This window comes from Muscardinus avellanarius (assembly GCF_963383645.1).
Source record: "Muscardinus avellanarius genome assembly, chromosome: 3".
Taxonomy (NCBI): Eukaryota; Metazoa; Chordata; class Mammalia; order Rodentia; family Gliridae; genus Muscardinus; species Muscardinus avellanarius.
In genome coordinates this window covers 13,288,755-13,311,096 of record NC_137788.1, presented here as the reverse complement: position 1 = coordinate 13,311,096, position 22,342 = coordinate 13,288,755, and the positions used below count along the sequence as shown (strand labels likewise).

Below are 22,342 nucleotides of genomic sequence, written 5' to 3'. Positions count from 1 at the left end.
ACTGAGACAGTCCAGGCTGACACACTGGTCTGGGGCCGAGGAGGAGCATGAAGTGCACTCTGGTTGGCTCCACAGGTAGGAGCCGCCATGGATGCCTGACCCAGGCCTCCCAGGGCTGAGTGGCCGAAGCCCGCACGGTAAGATGGCCATTCTGTTCACCCCACTCACTGAGGAAACACCCGTGCCAGCAGGGCCACTTTTCTGCCTTGACAGGTGCAGGCAATACTTGGACAGAAGTACAAGCTCGGTACACCCAGAGTACACAACGGCCTGCTGGAGCACACTGCCTGGCGGACGCGCCCGGGCCGGTCAGCAGGAGCTGGAGATGCAGGCTTGGGGTTACTTGTCAGGTCCTGTTTAGAGGCCTGTGATGTGCGGGCTGCACAAACCTGGCTGGTGAAGAGCCCTGTGATTCATTTAAGCCTTCTCGGCGAAGTCCTTGGCTATAATAGCATTTCTGATGTTGAAACGGGTGTCCAGATGCAGAAGGCGGCAGCTGTGGGTGCTGGCGGCTTGGCGAGAGCCAACCCTGGCCTGCCTAGCTGAGCCTCGTCCCCCGGGTCCACCAGAGCCCCCATCTGCTGAGGGAACCCTGGTACCGCTGCCCTCGAGTCTGCGCCCTCCGTTCTCTACCAGGGCTGAGGAAAAGCTACGTCCCATCTCTAGCCTGGAGTCTGGCCCCAGCGTGGCGCAGTTGCTTAAATTATTGAAATAACTCAAGTGCAACCTCTACCACAAAGAAAGGAGGAGCCACCATTATGGCAGCCCAGGTAGAGGCAGAAGTTCAAGGCCAGCCTGGGTGGCTTCATCTTGAAGTAACAGGGCTGGCGTGTAGCTTAGTGGTAGAATGCTCATGGATTCAGTCCCTCTGTAGGAGAGGGGACTCGATACCCAGCCAAGTCCCTGCCCTGTGGGAACAGGGGCAGCAGGAGCAGCTCAGATTCCACCTGGACTGTCACCCCTTCCCAAAGCAGAGCGGCCACCTCCAAGTGCATTCAGAACAGCTAGAGCTTTATTGGCTACTTAGGAAACACTTCTTAGCCATAGGACAGTTTCTGCATCTCCTCTTTCTCTAGAGGGACTGAGCTGTAGCACTTGGCACACACTGGGTCAGAGGGAGGGATGGACAGGGCAAGGAAAGGGTGTTGCTCGAGCCTCCAGCCCCCACTATGCAGCCTAGTGACCGTAGATGCCGGGGCGGCCGGCGGCTCCCGGGCCTGGGGCTAAGGGTTCATCTTCCACCACTTGAAGGCAAAGGGCACCCGGCGGATGTTGGCGCAGGCGCAGAAGTCTCCAACATCCGTCAGGTAGCAGTCGAAGTCGTCGATGAAGGTGCACTGGAGGCCCAGGGGCTCGAGCAGTTGGCGTATGTTTTCTTCCAGGCAGCAGATGCCCTTGATTTGGGGTCCAAAGGGCTTGGGGACCCCCAGATTCTTGTCCATCACGATCATCCGCAGCTGTTGGAAAGAATAAGAATGAGCGGGGGCCAGGCAGGCAGGATCAGATCCGTAAGAGAAGGGCCCCTGCCTTCCTGTGATTGAGTGCCAAGGATTAAATGCAGGGGAAAACCAGCTGCCTGGGCCAGCAGAGGGATAGCAAGATTGTGGCCGCTTCCTCCAGGCCCTGCAGACATCACCAGTCAACCTCAGCGAAATCAATTTCGGCCTTCAGTGACCTGAATCGTGTCTGCTCAGCATCTGGTTGGTTTGTTTTGCTGCATCTTATACTCTGGCCTTTGGGCCTCAATTGTGCCATATTCCTGCTACTCCTACCAGAATTCTCTATGCCCCAGCTTGGATGACTTCAGGCTGCCTCTATCTCAACTCTCCTGCGAAGGAGCTGCTCTTGCCACTACTCATGCCTGCTCCCAAGGTCAGACCCTGCTTCAGGCCCAGCAGGCCGTGATCTAGTACAATCAGATCTCCATTTATGCAGATGACTTCGGTCATGCTGCACACCTGTGTGATGGGCCAGAGTTGGTGCAGAAGTCACACGGAAGCCATTGTTGACACAGGCTTGGTGCAGCCAATTTTACTCTAGGAGTACAATGTCCGGGCACCTCCACCTGTCAGGCTCTGGACCCTGGGGACTGAGGACGAAGACCCCATCCTTGGGGAACTGGCCAGGGTCTTCGCCGGCAGTCGGCTCTGCAGTACTGAGGCCCCGTCTGTGAAGGGGCCTCCTTGGTCTCTCTTCACACGGGATGAGCCGAAGCGCCACGGCACTTGGCTCTGCCTGGCCTGTGGCAGTCGCTGGCAGGTGCCCAGCTCACCTGCCCCGACTGAGGGAGAGGATCACCGTCGCGCCCCGAGGCCCCGTTGTCTGCTGTGCCTCCACCCCCACAGTCCAGCACCGTATTTGCCAAGACACCAGCCACGCTGGCCTGGGTCACCCTGCGGTCCTTACCACGTTGGGGAAGTACGGCCTCGCGAAGAGCTTGGAGGTCTGCTGGTCGGAGGGGACGTTGGTCAGCTTCTCCAGCTGGAAGAGCTGCGGGAGGTCGACGATGTCCCTCTCCGACAGGCCCAGCTCCCTCTTGAGGATGGCTCTGTTCAGCTGGATGCACCTCTGCGGGGCGGAGGGACCACAAGGGAAGCTCATACAGCCTGGTTCTGGTTCGACGCAGCCGCCAGGCAGCCTCTCAAGTGACAGAGGACGGGCTTTGGCAGGTCCGTGGGCTCAGACCCGGGTCTAATCACTCGGGTCAGTACCTCTGCACTGAGCCTCCCTGTCTTCACATGTGGGATAGGCTCTGCCGTGTAGCACCACCCCCAGGGCCTCAGCGAGGCATCCCACACGATGCTGGGGCCCCTCCTGGTGCTTGGTGGGGAGCTTGCCCAGGCCATCAGGGCCTTGCTGGCTGGGAAGGAGCCAGGTGAGTAGCCCTGACCCTCATCCTCAGCGTTGCAAACCAGCCGAGCGAGCCGACTGGCAGCTGGCCCTGACACGCGATGGCCGTCCTCCCATCCGCCCCATCCCATCTCGGGGATCCGGAGCCAGGCCGGGGGCTGGCGGCTGTCCCTGGAGGATCTGGACAGGACCTTCCTGCAGGGCCAGGCCCGGGGAACCTACCTCCACGTAGTCATTCTCCTTCTTCAATTTGTCGTTCATGAGAAGTTCGTAGATGGTCTGTGTCTGCCTTCCTAGAGGGGAGGAGACAGGCGGCCTGGAGATCAGGGAGGGCAGACCCCCCCCCCCCTCAGCTAAGTTGCTGAGGCTTACCTTGAACCCTTGCTGAGGCTGACCTTGAACCCATGATCCTCCTGTCTCAGCCTCTCGAGTCAACCTTGCCCCTCAGTTGCCTGATCTTTGCCTAGGCTGATGCCCAATCAGAGTCAGCTCTGAGGTCACAAAGTCTTTGGCACAAAGTACGTGGCTTGTGCTCAGTAAGTACCGCCTTTTACCATGTCTGTGACCAAGAGGTCCCCTAGCCCTACCCCAGAGGTTGACCATCTCGAGGGCTGGAGATGGGAGGGAATCCTTGCTTCTATCCAATGCCAAAGCTCCTCAGATCACACTGGGTACTGAGGGGCTAGAGAACTTCCTGACTCCCCAGCCTGGGGAAAGGAAGTCCCTGGCGTTCCCGCATGGTGGCGAGCAGTCACACCTCCTCTGCTTGTCTACTTAGGTGTTCCCGTAAGTGAATTTGGGGGCCCGTGGAGTACTGACACCCAGTACTTAGTCCACATTGCCTAAATAGGTGCAGACGCCACACTGCTAGTGTCTGTGCCCTCCCCCACGCCGGCCCCCTTTGCATCCACCCAGCAGCTGTCAGCCTAATGCCAGCCCAGCGGCCACGCTAATGAGGTGTCCCAGTATGGTAAGCCCACCATTAACCAGGCTGGAGCGTGTGAGCCTGGAGATTCAACCCAGGGCCCTTCTAACCCCCAAGCTACCCCCTCAGCCCTATTTTATCTATTTATTTTGAAACAGGGTCTAAGTTGCAGAGGGCCTAAGTAGCTGAGGCTGGCTGCAAACCTGCGATCCTCCCATCTCAGCCTCCCAAGCACTGGTATTACAAGCTTGCGCCACCGCCTCCAGCTCCCCTGAATCCTTTCTACCAAGGATGACCAAGAGAAGACCGACCACCCAGAAAGGGCACCCGGGAAGGAGAACTCAGCTGGGCCGGGGCGAGGGCGCCCTTACCGTTAGAAACCAGCTGGTCTGTTCTGACTTCTTCAAACAGACTTGCCTCTCCATAGCCTTCCTCCTGTTTCTTTTCAAACAGCTTATAGCAGGAACTGGGGCTGGCCATCAGCAGCCGGAAGCCCTGAGAACAAAGGACCAAGATCAGAAGCTAATACCTGCTTCCAGAAGGTTCCAAGGATCTCAAAAAAAAAAAAATGTGGTCAGCCGCGCCCCTCCGGGCTTACACACACCTTCTCGCCCTCTCTCTCGTCGTGCACAGGAACAAAGCACATGAACTCATCCACGTGGCCAGTCATTAGCCAGTCGGAGAAAAGCTCCACCGGCGCCTGCACCTGCTGGGCACAGAGGAATTCCCGCAGGGCCTTACCCATGGCCCGGCCCTCTGCGCTGCAAGAAGATGGAAGAACAGGCCTTGAGCTGGCGTGGCTGGTGGCTGCCACTCACCAGGTAGCCAAGGGCCAGGTAATGGGCCGCTCTGGCCCTTGGGGACAGGCGACTGGTTTCTGGGGGGCGAGCTGGTCACAAATCCCTTAACCTAACCCAACTCGGGATTGAACCATGAGATCCTACAGAATGCAGGTCTGGGATGCAGGTTGCCCCAGTTTTAGATGGACACCCACCAAGAAGTTTAACCGGGCATGGCAGGGAAATAACGTCCTATGGACTAACTAAATTTACCTGGCTTCAATTAAGAGTTGGCCTTTTTTTTTGGTGGTGCTGGGGTTCCTGGAAGCCCTTCTACCACTGGGCTCCACTCCCAGACCTATTTTTACTTTTTTTTTTATGGCAAAGTTGGCCTTTTCTTTTTGGTGCTAGAGATTGAACCCAGAGGCATCCTACTTCCAAGCTACTCCCTCCTCCCCCCGCCTTTGTTTTGAAGTAGGGAATCCCCAAATTGCTGAGGCTGGCCTCAAACCTGTGATCCTCCTGTCTCAGCCCTCCAAGTATTAGGATTGCAGGCATGGATCATTGTGCCCAGCTTGTGTGTGTGTAGAATCCCAGGGGCATTCTACCTCTGATACATGCCCCCGGCCCTATTTTTTATCCTTTATTTTGAAATACAGTCTCTGAATTGCATAGGGCCTAAGTAGCCGAGGCTGCCCACGAATCGCGATCCTCCGGTCTCAGCCTCCCAAATGCTGGGATTACAAGCCTGCGCCACCGCGCCCGGCTCTCCCGTGTGAACAGTAGATGCAGTTTAACAGTCCAGAGCAGGTGGCCTGCTGAGCTGTATGAGGACCAGCAGGCCCTCCCCTTAAAGCCTCTGGTCACCTCTGGCTTCTTGGCTCACCTGGGGTAGAAGCTGCTGCCAATGAGGGCCCTGCCCAAGGGATACTCTTTCCCGTGGGCCTTGACAGGTGGAGATACCATCAGGTTCCCAATGGAATCCAGGCTGGTCACCCTGTGGTCCTCCGTGAATCGAATCATGTAGCCAACACCGGGGCTCTGGAAGGAGACCCAGCAGGGGCAGGCATTATGAGGGGCCGGCTGCATGCCCCAGTCTTACTCCTGATCTGGACCATCGGGTAGACGCTCACGTCTGCTCCTACACCCCCAGAGGCTGCCTGGACCCTCCCCGCTTGAAACCCCATTGCTTCTGGGCAGGCGCCAGGCCTGAGGGGTCGGACCATATTCAGACTGGCCAAACCAAGCCCCACACCAGCGAGTATTTTATGGGGAAGTCTTCAAGCTTGACGGCCCGGGGAGTGTCGAGGACCAAGGAAACCGTCTTCTGGGGAGCCTGGGTGTAGCAGAAAGCCGTCTCATCCTGCGGAAGACAAGACGACAGACTCTGGTCATCTCGCGCCATCAGATACTTTCCTGCCAGGCAGCACCGAGCACGGGCCACTTCTCTCCCAAGGGAAGGTGCCGAGGGCCCTGTGCCTCCCGCCAGCCTCTGCTCAGCCTTCAAACCCCAGCCCCATCAAACTCTGCTGGAGCAGGAGGGCCCTTCTCCCAGTCTCATCGCGGGACTTAGGGACGTACGCCCAGGGTGTGGCATTTGCTTGACGTGTGTGTGTGTGGAGCGGGGGCTGTGGACCCAGCATCCGTGTCGGGCATGGCCCTGGAGTCTCGGCTCCGACACCCGGAGCTGCAGGCATCAGCCCTCCGGGCGCCCGAGGGTCAGCACGCTGCGCTCTTGGGCACGCGTGTGCTCTGAAACAGGAAGGAACTCGGGCTCTAAGCTTTATTTGTCCTCAGTGGCGACCACTCAGGACTTTGGGGCTCGGAGGAGATCAAGGGCCCGAGGGCAAAGAGGCCTCCAACTTTGCTCGCGTCTGTCGTGAAGGTTGAGGAGCCCACGGCGATCCTCACGGGAGGGACCTGCCTAGCCTCCCGCCCTGCCCGCAGGTGTGCTTACCTGGAGCCACCGGCCCAGGCGGTTGGGGTCCTCGTAGACGGATGCCACCTGGCTGTTACTCTTCTCACTCAGCTCTGTCACCGTGTTCACAAAACCCTGGAGCTGCAGCTCCCTGACACAGGAGAAGAGGCCGCTCTGGGGAGGCCTTCGAGGCCGGGAAGGGAGGACAGAGCCTCCTTCCTCCCATGAGATAAACAGAACTGTTCCACCTCGGAGCTTAGGCCGCTAGCTCGGGTCTCGTCCTGCCCAGAAGCGCCAGTGGCAGCCCCCGTCCCGACGGCAGCCCCCGTCCCGTCTCTGGTCACACTCTGCACGTGCCCTTCGACCCCGGCCCCGTGCTCTCCCACCTCAATCTACCCACGGGCCAGCTCTTCTTCCCAAGGGGGGTGTATCCTCCCACCGAGAGACCAAGAAGCTGGATGTGGACGACCCTAAGACGGCCAACAAGGTAGTCATATCTGCACATGTGGCACAGGGTGGTCTTGAGCCCTAGGAACTTAGCGCTACCATTCACAGTACCCAGCATTGGACCCGCAACACCACCTTCTTTGAAGATGGAAGATGAAATGATTGAGGTTGATGGCAAGATTTTTTTTTTTTTGCAGTACTTGGGATTGAACCCAGAGGCATTCTACTTCCAAGCTGCACCCCCCCCCCAACACTATTTCTTTTTTTCCGGTACTGGGGATGGAACCCAGGACCATTCTATCTCCGAGCTACACCCTTAGCTCTATTATTTTATTCTTTACTTTGAAACAGGGTCTCACTGAGTCGTGAAGGGCCTCACTAAACAGCTGAGGCTGTCCACAAACCACAGTCCTACCGTCTCGGCCTCCTAAATGCTGGGATTATAAGCGTGTGCCACCACGCCCGGCTGTAATTTTTATTCTTTATTTTGAAAGGGGGTCTAAGTGGCAGATGTCCTAAGTAGCTGAGGCTGGCCGCAAACCTGCCATCCTCCTGTCTCAGCCTCCCAAGTCAACGGGGATTGCAGGTGTGGGCCACCAGTGCCTGCCTCCCTGCAGCCCGGGGGCCTCTTACCTGCACAGGTAGACTTCCAGAGGCATCTGGGTGCTGGGGCTGAAGATACAAGGAGCTACCCGGAAGATGACTGTGTCTTTGTATATCGGGAGCTCTGGAATAGCCTGGAGACAAGGTCGTGGTGGCGACTTGGTTTCATGTCTATGTCTCCCCACCTCCAGCTGCTCATCCCAGCCCACTGCCGGCACCACCAGGTTTATCCAGAAACCCCAGCTCGTGCCAAGCTTCCCCCTCCCATCCTCTGCACAGCGGTGGGAGACACCTCCCCCGCCGCCCTGCCCCAGCCCAGGGGCTCCCTGTCTACTTAGCCACATGCCTGGTCTTCAGACTCTTCTACCACGGAGACCGAGAAGGAAATCAGCCCCGAGAAGTTGGCAGACGGGAACTCCGTGGCTTCCACATAGAAGGTCTCCATCCCCTGACAGTCCAGTGGGATCAAGGTATGAGAGGGCCGGCCAGGCCCCAGCACCAGCTCCAAGGCCTGGGAGGAGTCTTCTAGGAGAGAGACGACGACCAGCCATTGGAGTAGGCTGGTGCCGGTCGCTGTATCTGACAGCCAAGGATACCAGCTCCCTCCTTCCTCCGAAGGCAGGCTGAATTCCAAGGGGGCAGGAGCGGAGTGGGCTTGTCCATTATTCGGGGTTCAGGGTCAGCCAGCTGTCTGTGCACGCCCAGGGGGTTGGTTATGCACCAACAGGCTTTGAAGACCCAGAATTGGGAATCAGGAATCGGGGATGCTCGAGGACACCTGCTTTCACGGGGATCGGTTCAGGGGAAAAGGCTCATAGCCGCTGGCTGCACATCAGAACCACAGTTCTGACTTTAGGGTGGGTGTCATAAAGCCCTGAAGGAAGCTGGGCATGGTAGCGCACGCTTGGAATCCCAGTACTTGGGAGGCTGAGACAAGATCTAGGTTCACAGCCAGCCTCGGCTACTGAGTGAGCCCCATTTCAAAATAAACAGGATCCTGCTAAAGTCTTGAAGGTCTTGCTTAGCTGCTGAGGCTGGCCTTGAACCTGCAATCCTCCCGTCTCTGCCCAAGTAACTGGGATTACAGAGGCACGCGCCACCACACCTGGCTTCCGACAGGTTACTCAAGGGACCACGAGTCTTCGTGGCCGTGCACACAAAGCCCATTTCCTCTGGCTTCTTAGGCCACCAAGTACAGAATCACACACAGAAGAGGCCAGAGGCAGGCGACCCCCACGCCACGGCTGCTTCTAACCACATTCCAAGCTTGTCATTTTCAACCTCAGGTCAGCCTGGCCCAAGGCCACCGCACTCCCCACCCGGGCCGGCCTTCCTCCTGCCTGGTCTTGCAGTAACCCATCCTCACCCATTCCTGATGCGGCAGCCACGGTCCTGGCGAAGGCTGCTCGTGTAGAAAGCGTCTACGGGTTTACCTACCTTGGCCGCCAAGGCCCGCAAAGATCCAGGCACGCATTCTCTGTGGGTCACACGCCTGGCACTCGCCACCCATCTCTGGCTCCATCTCCAGTCCCTCTGACATTCCAAAGATGGCCACTGCGGCCCTGGCCTTCCCTCGGTCTAGATGCGGCCCTGGTTTCTCGGCTGCCTCCTCTGAGTGGTGGACATGGTGGCCCCCCAGACTGACCTCAGAGGCGTTGGGGGCTGGCCCTGTCCTGCAGCGATGGCCCGAAGCCTGCCGTGGTTCTCCTATGCAGGCCCCACTCCCAGTCAGCCTGGATCACCTTCGTGGGTGCCGAGCCAGGCCTCTTGGGAGAGAAACCGGACACAGCCCAGTCTTCAGCAAGAGCTCCGGTTCCCTAGCACAGATGTGGGCCAGCAGCCAGTTCCCCAGGGCGGCCACCACCCAAGCTGGGCACTGCTGCAGGCCCAGGCCTCCTGCTGCTCTGGGGACAGGCCACCGTGGCAGGAAGAGCGAGGGACCCCGTGCCACAAGCCCCTTCCAGCTGTCTCCATTCAATGTTGACTTTCCAGGGACCTCCTCGCATGTCTAGGTCTTTGCCTTCGATTTTGGTACCGAGGATTGAACCAGGAGGCATTCTACCCCTAAGCTATATTCCCAGACTAATTGAATTTTGAAACAGGGTTTAAGTTGAGGCTGGCCTCAAATCTGCAATCCTCCAGTCAGTCTCCCAAGTACTAGGATTACAGGTGTGTCACCATGCCTAGCTTTCTAGGTGTGTGTTACCGGGGATCATTCTACCTCCAAGATACACTTCCAGTTCTTTGTTGTGTGGTGCTGGGGTGGAACCCAGGGGTCATCTGCCTCTGGGCTATACCCCCAGACCTATTTTTATATTTTATTTTGAAACAGGGTCTAAGTTGCCGAGAGCCTCACTAAGCTGCTGAGGCTGGTCTCGGAACCTGCAATCCTCTTGTCTCAGCCTCCTAAGTATTAGGATTACAGCCACGTGCCACCAGGCCTGGCTGAATTCCAGGACATCTGGAGCCCAAGCCATCAGCTCACGCCGCATTCCTTTTTGTGGCCTGCCATTCTTCCTCCACCAATTCCCCAGGCCCGAGTTCACCACCACCCGCTCTCGTCCCCGTGGGTTCTAGACACCATAGACCAGGCCATCCAGACATCCTGGTCTTTTCAGTGACCTCATTCCAATGACCTCGAGCTCTCTACCACCTTGGGGGCCTACTCCAGCGGCCGCAGCCCAGGCCAGACATCACCTCCAAGACCAAATGAAAGCTGGGCGCCTTCAGTGAACAGACGCTCCCGCCCAGCTCCCAACCTGCACACCGCCGGTTCCCACGCCTTCCATCCTCGCTCACCGGCTCAGATCCCAAGATCTGCCAGTATCACGCCCTCTCCCACTCACGGTCAACTCTGGAAAGTGAAATCTCAGAGCCGGGTCTCCAAAACTCGCCCCACGCGGCTGCAGAAGCCGCCATGCCAGCAGCAGGCCTCAGGGCCGTCCTAAGCTCCTCAGGCGCCGCCGCTCCCGTCCCTCACCTCCGCCGAGAGCCAGGCATTCCTGGAGTCCTCGACTTCTAGATCTTTCCATTCTAGTCCACCAGTTGATCACTGCCTTCCTTCGTTTCTAGAACCTTCTGCCCTGGCTTCCTGTTTCCTTGGAAACTAGCCTCCCCTCCGCATTTTCTTTTGTGGCACCGGGGATTGAACCCAAGGGAATTTTACTGCTGAGTACGCCCCCACCCCTTTTTTTTTGGTGGTACTGGGGTTCCTGGAAGCCCTTCTACCTCCGGGCTACACTCCCAGACCTATTTTGACATTTTTATTTGGAAACAGGGTCTCCTAAGCCAGCGCGCGCGGCTGGCTTCGAACCTGCGCGATCCTCCCGTCTCTGCCTCCCAAGCGCGGGGATGACAAGCAAGCGCCACCACACCTGGCTCCCCTTCTTTGTTTTGAAGTAGGGTCTCAAGTAGGTACGGTGGCACACACCTGTAATCCCAGTGCTTGGGAGGCCGAGACAGGAGGATCACAGGTTCGTGGCCAGCCTCAAGCTACTTAGTGAGAATTTCTGCAACTTAGTGAGACCCTGTTTCAAAATAAAGAATAAAAAACAGGGCAGGGGATGTTAACTCAGAGGTAGAATGCCCTTGGGTTCAGTCTCTATTTCTGAAAAACAGAAACAGGACCTCACAGCAATTGCCAAAGGTCTAGCTAAGTTGCTGAGGCTGGCCTTGAAGCCTTGCTTCTCCCGTCTCGGCCTCCCGAGTCCTTTGGTATATCTTTTAGACTAGTGGCTCCCAAACTTGAGTGCCTTTCGGAGTCACTGGAGAGCTTGTTAGGACGTCACGTGCGGCGGCACGTGCTTGTAATCCCAGTACTTAGGGGGATGAGACATGAGGATCACATTTGTGACCGGCCTCAGCAACTCAGCGATACCCTATGTTTTTTATTTTGGCAGTACTGGGAATTGAATGCAGGGGCATTCTACCTCCAAGCTACACCCCCAGCCCTAGTTTTTTTTTTTATTTGGAAACAAGATTTAACTTGCGGAGGGCTTAAGTAGCCGAGGCTGGCTGCAAACCCGTGATCCTCCTGTCTCAGCCTCCCAGGTACTGGGATTATAATCTTGTACCACTATGCCCAGCAAGACCCCATTTTAAAATAAAAGGATAAAATGGGGCTGGGATGTAGCCCAGAGGCAGAATGCTCCTGGGTCCCATCCGTAGTATCACCAAAAAACAAAACAAAATAAAAACCTCAGGTGCTGTTTCCCTACCTTCGATGCTGCTTTTTTCTTGCACGCGGTACTGGGGATGAAACCCAAGGGCATTTTACCTCCGAGCTACACCCCCACCCCTAGTTTTTAGTCTTTATTTTGAAACAAGGTCTGAGTTGCAAAGAGCCTCACACTAAGTAGCTGAAGCTGTTTGAATCATGATCCTCCTTGTCTCCGCCTCCCAAATGCTGGGATTACAAGCATGCGCCACTACACCCGGCTTCGAATAAGCATTTTCAATAAGAGAAACAAGTAGGTCGCCATGATACGTGCAAAGCAGCTCAGTAGTGTTAGCAGGCTACGTGAACCAGCGGCCTCCTGGGCAGCCTCCAAGGACTCTTTGGCCTGGCCCAGCCCCCCTCACACGCGTCCACACTCGGTGACCTCACAGGGCTAGTGGGGTCCCTGCGGCCTGTACCAGACCGTTTCTAAGGCTCATCCCCACCCGTGGCTAAGGGCCCATCCACCCTGCGCTGCCTTTTCTGGCTGGTCCAGATTGTGCTCCAACGGGGAGAGGCATCTCAGTAGAGGATGGAGCCAGGGCCCTGAGCCCAGGCAGGGAAGGCAGCTCTCTAATGCAGCCAGGGACAAGCATGTCACAGGCCATAGGCTCCAACTGCCTACACAAGTTGGCCATTGTTTATTAGAGGTAGCACGGTGGCATGTGCTTCCAAAAAAGTCTGTTTGGGAGGTTTAGAGACAATTCAACCAGGGAAGACTCACTCAAGGGTGTTCTGCTGGAGTCGGACATGCCTATTTGCTAAGCCAGCAGCCAATCGGGCCCCATCTACAGGACAGGGCGTGCAGTGGAGGGTGTGCCGGCTGGGACACTAGCACCAGCACTGCCAGTCTGGCTTCTTGGCCCCCAGATCCTGGAGGTTTAACATAGTAGAGTCTCAGTTAAGAATAAAGATGGTGTATGACTTCAATACACCAATAAAAAAGATTTTAGAAAGTAAAGATGTAAGTAGGGCATAGTGACATAGGCTTGTAATCCCAGCATTTGGGAGGCCGAGACAGGAAGATTGTGGTTCATGGACAGCCTCAGCTCTTAGGCTCTCTGCAACTCAGAGAGATCTTATTTCAAGATAAATAGGGCTGGGGTACAGCTCAGAGGTAGAACGCCCCTGGGTTCTGTCCCTAGTACCGTAAATAAGTAAATAATAAAGACGGGCTGGTATGGTGGTACACACTTGCATTCCCAGTACTCTGGGAGATTGGAACAGGAGGATCATGGATTTGAGGCCAGCCTCAGCAACGTAGTGAGACCCTGCTTCAAAATAAGTAGGGTTGAGGGAGTAGCTCAGATGTAGAGCGCCCAACCCACGAGCTCAATGCCAAAATAAAGTACTGAAGCCGGGCGTGGTGGCGCACGCTTGTAATCCCCGCGCTTGGGAGGCAGAGACAGGAGGATCGCGTAGGTTCGAAGCCAGCCGCGCGCGCTGGCTTAGGAGACCCTGTTTCCAAATAAAGATGTCAAAATAGGTCTGGGAGTGTAGCCCGGAGGTAGAAGGGCTTCCAGGAACCCCAGTACCACCAAAAAAAAATAAAAAAAATTAATTAATTAAAAAAAAACTACCAAAAATAAAGCTGATCCTTCTGGCTGGAGTGCTGGGAGAAGAGGCTATCTACTGCACTAAGGCAGTAGCTGTCTCTTCAGGGACAATGTCTTCACTCCTGGTGATGGGCATCCTTCAGGACGGGGTCCACTACCCCATTTCTCAGGTGGAGGGAGGAGTACCGTAGAGCTACCGTAACTCATGTAAGACTTGCTCTCCGGTCAAAATGGCAGCCAGAGATTCCCAAGGACCAAATAACCCCTGGCCTCAGCTCTAGGTCCCCCGCATGGCTCTGCAGGGGACCCGGCTGGAGCGCACGGGCAGTTCACCTTAGCATGCCGAGGAGGTAGGCAGAGCTGGAGCCCGCACGCGGGTACTCACTCCGGGGCCAGTAGACCCTGGCCTTGGCTGCCTCTTCCTCGGAGGTGTGGAGGATCAGCCTGTAGTTCTTCAAGATGTTGCTGGGGCCTTGGGTCGTCAGGGTCATCTGCGACAGGTTCTTTGTTTCTGAGCAAAAGAAAGCAAAGCTTCAGAGGGGGTGCCGCGGGGCTGCGGGCTGGCATGAAGGACCAGGGACCCTCCGCCTCCTGCCGCAGGCCAGTTGCCAACCCCGGGCCCATTTTTTTCTTGTGGGTCTAGGGATGGAACCCAGGGGCATTCGACCTCCAAGCTACACCCCCTGCCCTATTTCTTATTCTTTACTTTGAAATCGGGTCTCACTGAGTTGCGAAGGGCCTAAGTAGCTGAGGCTGTCCGCGAACCGTGATCCTCCAGTCTCAGCCTCCTCAATGCTGGGATTACAAGCGTCCGCCACCATGCCCACTTTTGAGTGAGGTTGGCATCTACTCTACTGACAGGATGGGGCCTGGCACAGTCCATTCAGCAAGAGGCCACATCCAGCCCTGGCAGGAACCATGATAGCTACTCTTCCTGCCAATGCCCGAAAACTGGTTCCTACTGGATCAGGACCAGGGCTGAGGCTTTTTTGGCCTAAGGCAGTCAAGGTTCCTGCCTTGAAGAACCTCCCAATCTCCCTGTATGTCTTTTTTTGTTATTGTTATACTGGGGGTGGAACCCAAGGGCATTGTACCTCCAAGCTACACCCCCAACCCTAGTTTTTTAGTCATTTTTGAAGCGGTCTCACCGAGTTGCGAAGGGCCTCGTTAAGTAACCTAGGCTGTCCGGGAACCACAATCCTCTGGTCTCCGCCTCCCGAATGCTGGGATTACAAGCGTGCACCATCATGCCTGGCTCCACAAATATTTGTTCAGCCAGGGCATAACGGCACATGCCTATAATCCCAGTAATTGGTTGAGACAGGTGGATCACAGGTTTGTGGCTAGCCTCCGCTACTTAGTGAGACCCTGTTTCAAAATAAAGAAAAAATAGAGCTGAGGGTGTAGTTCAGAGGTAGAATGTCCCTGGGTTTGATTCCTAGCAACACACACACACACACACACACACACGGATCGTCATCCCAGAGGGGAGACGTGAGCCCAGGATGCATCTGAGGGGAGGTCGGGCAGCAGGAGGAGAGACAGGGCGGCCATACCGTCCGAGTTCACCTCGTTGCTCTTGTCGCTGGGCTGGCTTATGTCATCGCGATTGCAGTTCACAAGCAGGATGGCCCCCCAACCGCTGGGGCCCCACACCCATTTTTTCTGCAAATAATAGAAATGTCGTCTTAGGAAGAAACCAAAAAAGCTCTCTGCTTCTCTGACAGCACTGCTCCGTGGGAGGTGGCGCCGAGCCTGTCTCCAAGGCCCGGGACCTCTGGGACAGAGTTTGGGAAAGAGTCCTGGCAGGTGGGGAGGGAGCAGGAAGGTAATAGCTAGGAAGAGGAAAAGCTACTGCGGGTTATGGGAAACAGTTCCCTACCTTGCTTCAGGGTCAAGGGAAGTAGGGACAGAGGCAAAGTGCCCTGGGGGAGCCGGGCGTGGTGGCGCACGCTTATAATAATCCCAGCATCTGGGAGGCTGAGACAGGAGGATTGAGGTTTGCGGACAACCTCAGCTACTTAGTGAGGCCCTTTGCAACTCAGTGAGACCCTGTTTCAAAATAAAGTATAAAAAATAGGGCTGGAGATGTAGGCTCGGAGGTAGAATGCCCCTAGGTTCCATGCCCAGTACTGAAAAAAAAAAAAAAGTGCCCCAGGGTGGCACAAACCTCTGTTCCAGTTGCTCACGACCAAGCTAGACTAAACCCTGATACTGGCAAATGGCCCAGTTTTCTTAGGGGGTATTGAACTCAGGGTCATTATACTTCTGAGCTACACTCCCAGCCCTTTTTATTTTGAAACAGGGTCTCACCAAGTTGCAGGGGCCTCACTAGAGTTGCTGAGGCCGACTGAACCTGCGATCCTGCCTCAGCCTCCCAAGCACTGGGATTATATGTGTGCGCCACCGCGCCCAGCTTGCCTCCGGCTCTTAATAAGCCAGAGATTTACTTCAGTTCTGACTCAGCACAGTAGCTCAACTCAGACACCCTGGGGAGGTCAGATGAGCCATGCCTGGCGGCCACACCTAACTCTCAGGCTCGGCCCTTACCCTGGCGCAAGCAGCCTCACCTTGGCCTCCCGGTCGCTCGGCACCTCGAGTTGCCCGTCGCGGTAGATGTCCACCTCCAGGGAGACCTCTGTGAGGACAGGGAGATATCTCAGCCCCTGGCGGCTGGTCTGGGCCTCGAGCCACGGGCGAGCCCCACAGGGCTGCCTACAACTGGCACTAGGACGCCCAACCTCACCACATTCTGTTGGCTTAGAGGCAGAACTTTCTTCAAGGGCTGCTGCTGCTCATGGAAAAGTCCGGCAAGGCCCAAGCATTGACCCGTCTGCCCTGACAACCTGGGGCTCACAAGACCAGCTGGTCAAGGTGCCATCTGACCCCTACCCGGCAGAAGCCGAGGAAACCGGGCAATTCCTACTTGGAAGGCCTGCCTCCCTGGATTCCTAAGAAGATCTTTGCACCTTAAGACATAGCCAGGAAAGGCTCGGTATTTGGTAATTTCAAGGCCCTCGGGAACTTAAGGTCCTAGGCTTCTGCCCTACTGTCGCTATAGAGGCCATTACCTTGGCACCCCACCTCCATCCCTTCCCACACAGCTGGCTTTATGTAGACTCTTGTCCCCAGATCTTAACCGAAATGCTAGGTCTCTGCCAGGCTGTCCTGTCCCCAGGCAAAGACTGTGGCTGCCGTTCTCATAGCAGAGGCCCCCGGGGCCCCCACACCTGCTGCGAACGTGGCTGTCCCAGGGACGTGGTTCAGTGTGTCAAGTGCATAGCAGAGACAGGAAACGGGAAGGGGGTTCTGTGTGGGGTCATCAGGGAAGCTTTTTGAGTTTTTAGTGGAGACATGAAAGGTAAGGAAAGGGATCCTTGCTAATATCTGGGGGCAGGAGGATGGGGGTTCAAGAGTCAGGAAAACCAATAGTGCCTAAATATCACGGGAAGGGAGAAGCAGGTGGGGCAGGGGCACTCTGGCTACACTGAGGAACAGGAAGTAGCCCGAAGGCTTGAACTGAGGTGCCGTCTGGTAGCCTTTTAAAGCTGCGCCCCTCGAGCAGCCAGACCAAAACAGAGGGAAGCAGAGAACCTCACCGGGAAATGGGGGCAGGGAACCAGAAAACAGGTTGTGACTCGAACCAGGTGGGATACACGGGAAGTGACAAGTTGCTGGAGTCCACCAACAAGATTAAAAGACGGAGCCGGGTGTGGGGCACACACCTGTAACCCGAGTGCTCGGGAGGCCGAGATAGGAGGATCGCGAGTTTGAGGCCCGTCTTGGCAAACTCAGTGAGAGCCTGTCACAGAAAAATAAAAAGGGTACCGTTCAGCGGTAGAGCATCCCTGGGTTCAACACCCAGTAATGTGCAAAAGAAAATAAAAAAAGATTAGTAGATTCACATGGGACAAGAGAAACACAGGGAAGGTACCACGATATCCACCCAAGGAGCTGGAAGGACAGGGCTACCTGCTACCTGAGATACTGGATCTGAATAGTCAAGAGAGGGGGTCAGAGCCAGGCGTGGCAGCACACGCTCAGAACCCAAGTGCTTGGGAGGCTGAGACGGGAAGATTGCAGGTTTGAAGCCAGCCTCCATGACTTAGCAAGACCTGGTTTCTAAATAAAAACTAAAGCCGGGTGTGGCGGTGCTGGCTTGTAATCCCAGCATCTGGGAGGCTGAGACAGGAGGATCCGGGTTCACGAACAGCCTCAGCTACTTACCGAGGCCCTCTGCAACTCAGTGAGACCCTGTTTTAAAATAAAAAAATAAAAATAAAAAAGTTGGGCTGGGGGTATAGCTCAGAGGTAGAATGCCCCTGGGTTCCATCCCCAGTACCACAAAAATAAAGAATAAAAATAAAAATAAATAACTCTGGAGGTAGAAGGCCCCCGAGTTCAATCCCAAGTAACACAAAAGAGTGGGTGAGTATGATGGTACACTTGTAATCGCAGCACTTGGGAGGCTGAGACAAGAGGATCACAGGTTCTAGCCCAGCCTCTGCAGCTAGAAAGCTTGTTTTAAAATAATAATAAAAAAAAACTAAAGCCAGGCGTGGTGACGCACGTTTATAACCCCAGTCTTTGGGAGGCTAAGACAGGAGGATCCAGATTAGTGAACAGCCTCAGCTACTTAGTGAGGCCCTTTGCAACTCAGCGAGACCCTGTTTCAAAATAGTTATAAATAGGGCTGGGTGTGTAGCTCAGAGGTAGATTGCCCCGGGTTCCATCCCCAGTACAACAAAAAAAAAAATGTTGATAATAAAAAAATTAAAAAGGCCTCAGGTGTAACTCAGAATGATCCCGGGTTCCATCCCTAGTGCCAAAAACAAAAACCTGAATACAGGAGAAGTCAAGGTCACACCCATGATAACCAAAGGGCAGAACGCAGAGAGAGTGAAGTTTAATGGTAACAGTCAGCCTTAAGGGAGCAGACGCCGTCGCTGGCTCCTGAGTGGACGGGACTGGTCCAGGAGAGAAGGGCGGAGGGCTAGCGGCTCTGACATCGGTAGGATTGCTAAAGGAAAGTTCTTGAATGAGTTTAGTGAGACAAGACCGTAACCGTGGGCCGGACACGTCATCATGGCAACAGAGGCAGAACGTGGGCACCAGACGCGAGTAGGTGGGCAGATAACAGCAACACAGGAATTCTGGCTGCTTCTATTCTCGGAAAACTTGGTCAGCAGCGAGGGAGGATGGAGGCGCAGTGATTGAGCTTGGAGGGGGGACGGTGTGAATGAGTATCTTGAGTGAATTTTTAGGACCAGAGAGGGGCCCCGCGCTCCTGGTGGGCGCAACTCACCAACGCAAGTGAGGTACATCACAGCTGTGGCCACCGGGATCTCGTCATCAGGACAGAAATATGAGACCACCACCTGTGGAGACAGCACCCAGGACCCACGTGAGGGGGGCACAGGCCGGCGCAGGGGCCACGGTGCCTAGACCAAGAAGAGCGAGTCCCCGGAGCATCTGCCCGGCCACATTTCCCACGTCTTTACACTTGGGTTCACCGCTGCTGTCCAGGTGGGATTTATACCTAGCCGAAGGACAGAGATCTGCCCCGCGAGGTTCAACAGAAAGGACGAACAAGCCAGGCGTGGAGGCGCACGCCTGTGATCCGGTACCTGGGAGGCCGAGACAGGAGGATCGCAGGTTCACAAGCCAGTCTCAGCTACTGAGTGAGGCCCTCCGCAACTTAGTGAGACCCCGTTTCAGAATAAAGAATTAAAAAATTGGGCCGGGGATTTAGCTCAGAGGTAGAATGCCCCTGGATTCAATCCCTAGTACTGGGGTTGGGAGTGGGAGGGGAGGACTGGAGCAAGCCAGGCATGGTAGCGCATACCTATAATCCCAGTACTTGGGAGGCTGAGACAGGAGGATCGGCAGGCTCAAGGCCAGGCTCACCGCAGCTTAGCGAGACCCCGTTTCCAAAAAATAGAATAAATACAGTAAGGCTGGGGTATGATTTGGAGGGAAAAATGCCTCTGGGTTCAAACCCCAGTACCACAAAAAACAAGAGAAGGATTTGAGAGCGAGGCCGCCTGGTGCTAGGGCCCAGCTTTAAGCCACCCTACGCATCCTCCCCGCAGGCCACCCGTCACCCACCAGCGGAGTAAGGAAGCATGGCTCCCACTAACCCAAGCTGCCCACTTGAGAGGGAGCGGGAGACCTGGGAAGGCTGGGAAATGGAACCGTTTCCTGGGTCACATTATCAGCCTCTGCTTCCAGAGGGGCCTTTAAGCTTTGGACACCAGCCCTTCAGCCCCTGGCCTGGACCATCAGACTGTCGGCAAGAAGCAGAGACCCAGCCGTCAGCCGGGCCACGTTCAAGCGCGCGTGATCCACTTCCTGTCCCCCCAATAGAAGGGCCATCCTCCAGGGTCACAGATCTCACCGCTACGTTCTCTCAATGGTGCTAGAGGCTGAGCCCTCGAAGATGGCTTTCAGGTGGGCCCGGACCCACCTGAAAAGCGCACCGTGGCCTCAGCTTTCATCTACAATAAACTCAGGGTTTTTTTTTTTTGGTACTGGGGAATTTAATCCAGGGGTGTTCTACCTCAGCTGCCCCCCCACCCCCAGCCTTTTTTGCTTTGAAGCAGGGTCTTGCTATGTTGCTGAGGGTTGCCCAGGTTGGCTTTGAACCTGTGATCTTCCCGTCTCAGCCTCCCAAGTACTGGGACTCCAGGTGTATACCCGGAATTTTCTCCTAGAATGAGAATTGCCTGCCCTGGGCCTGAAGCTTAGATAGTGCACGTACTGTCCAAAGGACTCAGGGCCCCGAGGGAGCTGTCGCAAGGCCGCGCTGTGACATCTCCTGGACCCCCTTGAGGCAGCTCTCACTGGCTGCACGCTGGGGCAGGTGGGGTCACAGGGACAGCTTAGAGCTACGGAGGCCGCGTTCTGCCCACGGGGGTTCCGACCAGCAGGGCGAGGCCTGGTATGGGTGTTCCGGAGCCCCTGGGGATCCCAACCCTGCTCCGAGCATCTGCCTCTGCGCAGAAGCATGCCCTGCGCCGTGCCCGCAGAGGCTCAGGGCGCGTTCTTCCAGGGCGGGTGGCCTCCCCTGCAGGTCCCACGAAGGACGCAGTTTGCTGGGGACAGCAGACCCGGGCTCATCTCTTGGGTCTTTTCTACTCTAGCCAAGCCGTTGAGGTTGGGGGCCGCACTCGGCTTCCGAGAGGGAACCCAGGGACATTCTTCCTCTGAGCTACTCCGTTGGGTCCTTTTTTATTTTTTTTTTTGGTGGTACTGGGGTTCCTGGAAACCCATCCACCTCTGGGCTACACTCCCAGACCTTTTAAAAATATTTTTTATTTGGAAACAGGGTCTCTTAAGCCAGCGCGGCTGGCTTCGAACCTGCGCAATCCTCCTGTCTCCGCCTCCCAAGCGGGGGCTGGGTCCTATTATTTTAAGACAGTTTCATTAGGTTACCAAGGGCCTCACTAAATTGCTGAGGCTGGCTTCAAACTTGTGATCCTCCCATTTCAGCCTCTCAGGTACTGGGACTATAAGCACATGCCACCAGAGCTGGCCCATTTTTATTACTTGTTTTGTGGTACTGGGGATAGAACCCAGGGGCTTTTTACCTCTGAGCTACACTCCCAGACCAAGTTTATACTTTATTTGGAAACAGGGTCTCGCTACATTGCTGAAAGCCTCACTAAGTAGCTGAGGCTGGCTTTGAACCTGTGCGATCCTGTCTCAGCCTCCCAAGCGCAGGGATTACAAGCGTGTGCCACCACGCCTGGCTAGTCCACTTTAAAAAATATGTATATGTATTGTGTGTGGTACTGAGGATGAGCCCAGGGGCATCCTACCTCTGAGCTACACCCCTAGACCTATTTATTTTTACTTCGAAACAGGGTTTAAAGTTGCAGAAGGCCAGAATTGCTTAGGCTGGCCATGAACCTGTGATCCTCCAGTCTCAGCCTCCCAAATACTGGGATTACAGGCGTGTACCGCCAAGCCCGGCTGGTCTAGCTACCCCCTAGAGCCTTTAAGGCCAACTCTAACAGCGACCGGGGAAGGTTAGGCTGCAACCCCCACGGAGCCGCTCGGCCCAGACAGGTGCTACCGATCACCGGAGCACGGGGTGGGCAGAGCCCTCCCCAAGCGTCCGCCATCTTCCAGGCCTCCCTCTCTGGACAAGGGGCCACGTGACATCTCAGGGGTTGGTTGCAGGCACCAAGTCGTGTCAGACACGTGACAAGCAGCACCAGGGCTTTCAGGGACTCGGGTGACCCCAGCAGCTAGGGCAGGTCCCACCCCGGGAGCCGCCCCTTCCCCAGACTCACCTTGTCCTCGTCCGTAGCAGGACTGGGCGACACCATCCTCACCAGCACGTACGTGGGGTCAGACAGGGCCCGGCACACTGTGGCATCTTCCCTCCCGCTGACCAGCGAGCCAGAGATGTCCATTCTGACCCTCGCCGAGCCCCGGATGGTGAAGGACACGCATTTTGGGGGGGCGCACCTGGTTTGCCCAACAGGGAGATAGATGGGGGGGGGGTTTGAAAGCCTCACCTGCTCGGCCTAAGAAGATGGCGGCTGCGGCGGGGACGCCTCCAAGCCTTGCTCCTTTCCTTGGTGCTGGGCCACAGCCTTGGGGGTCTGGGCAATGCTGGGGTCCCAATGACTTTCTGCCACCCCTCCTTGCCCTGCCAAGCTGCAGCTCAGGACCCCGCACCAGCACCCCAAAGCGTTCTAATCGTGAGCCCCGACTCCCAAGGTAGGGGAGTATTCATTTATTTTAACCCCAAGGGAACCCTGTAGGGAAGGGGCCGAGTGTGGCATTTGAGGGGGCTATGCTGCCACTTGGGGGAGATGTATCTAAAAACCTAAACCAGGCTCCTTGGGGACACCCAGGACTGGGGGCCACAAGGTAACCCCTGACCCCGTGGGGAAAGCCGCCCCACAGGGCCCACCCCAGCCAGCCTGCTGCCTCACCCGTTGATGTCCAAGCTGATTTCCATGCCCAGCATGCAGGTGACATGGATGGGGCTCTCTGGGCACAGGCGGACGACGCTCTGTAAGGGCATGGCCGACT

The 22,342-nt window shown here is 56.1% G+C and overlaps 1 protein-coding gene across 1 annotated transcript; it reads right to left on the bottom strand.

The window, feature by feature from the left end:
- Positions 1 to 1,223: 1,223 nt before the first annotated feature.
- Positions 1,224 to 22,334, bottom strand: PADI6 (peptidyl arginine deiminase 6; the record flags this gene model as incomplete). Its single annotated transcript, XM_080691327.1, is given in 17 exon segments — positions 1,224 to 1,457; positions 2,407 to 2,568; positions 3,073 to 3,143; positions 4,147 to 4,270; positions 4,380 to 4,536; positions 5,441 to 5,595; positions 5,810 to 5,917; positions 6,512 to 6,623; positions 7,553 to 7,656; positions 7,869 to 8,047; positions 13,680 to 13,825; positions 14,864 to 14,874; positions 14,876 to 14,959; positions 15,865 to 15,932; positions 18,600 to 18,672; positions 21,592 to 21,769; positions 22,243 to 22,334. Coding segments are annotated over 17 exon segments (2,058 nt in total).
- Between the last annotated feature and the right edge of the window lie 8 nt (positions 22,335 to 22,342).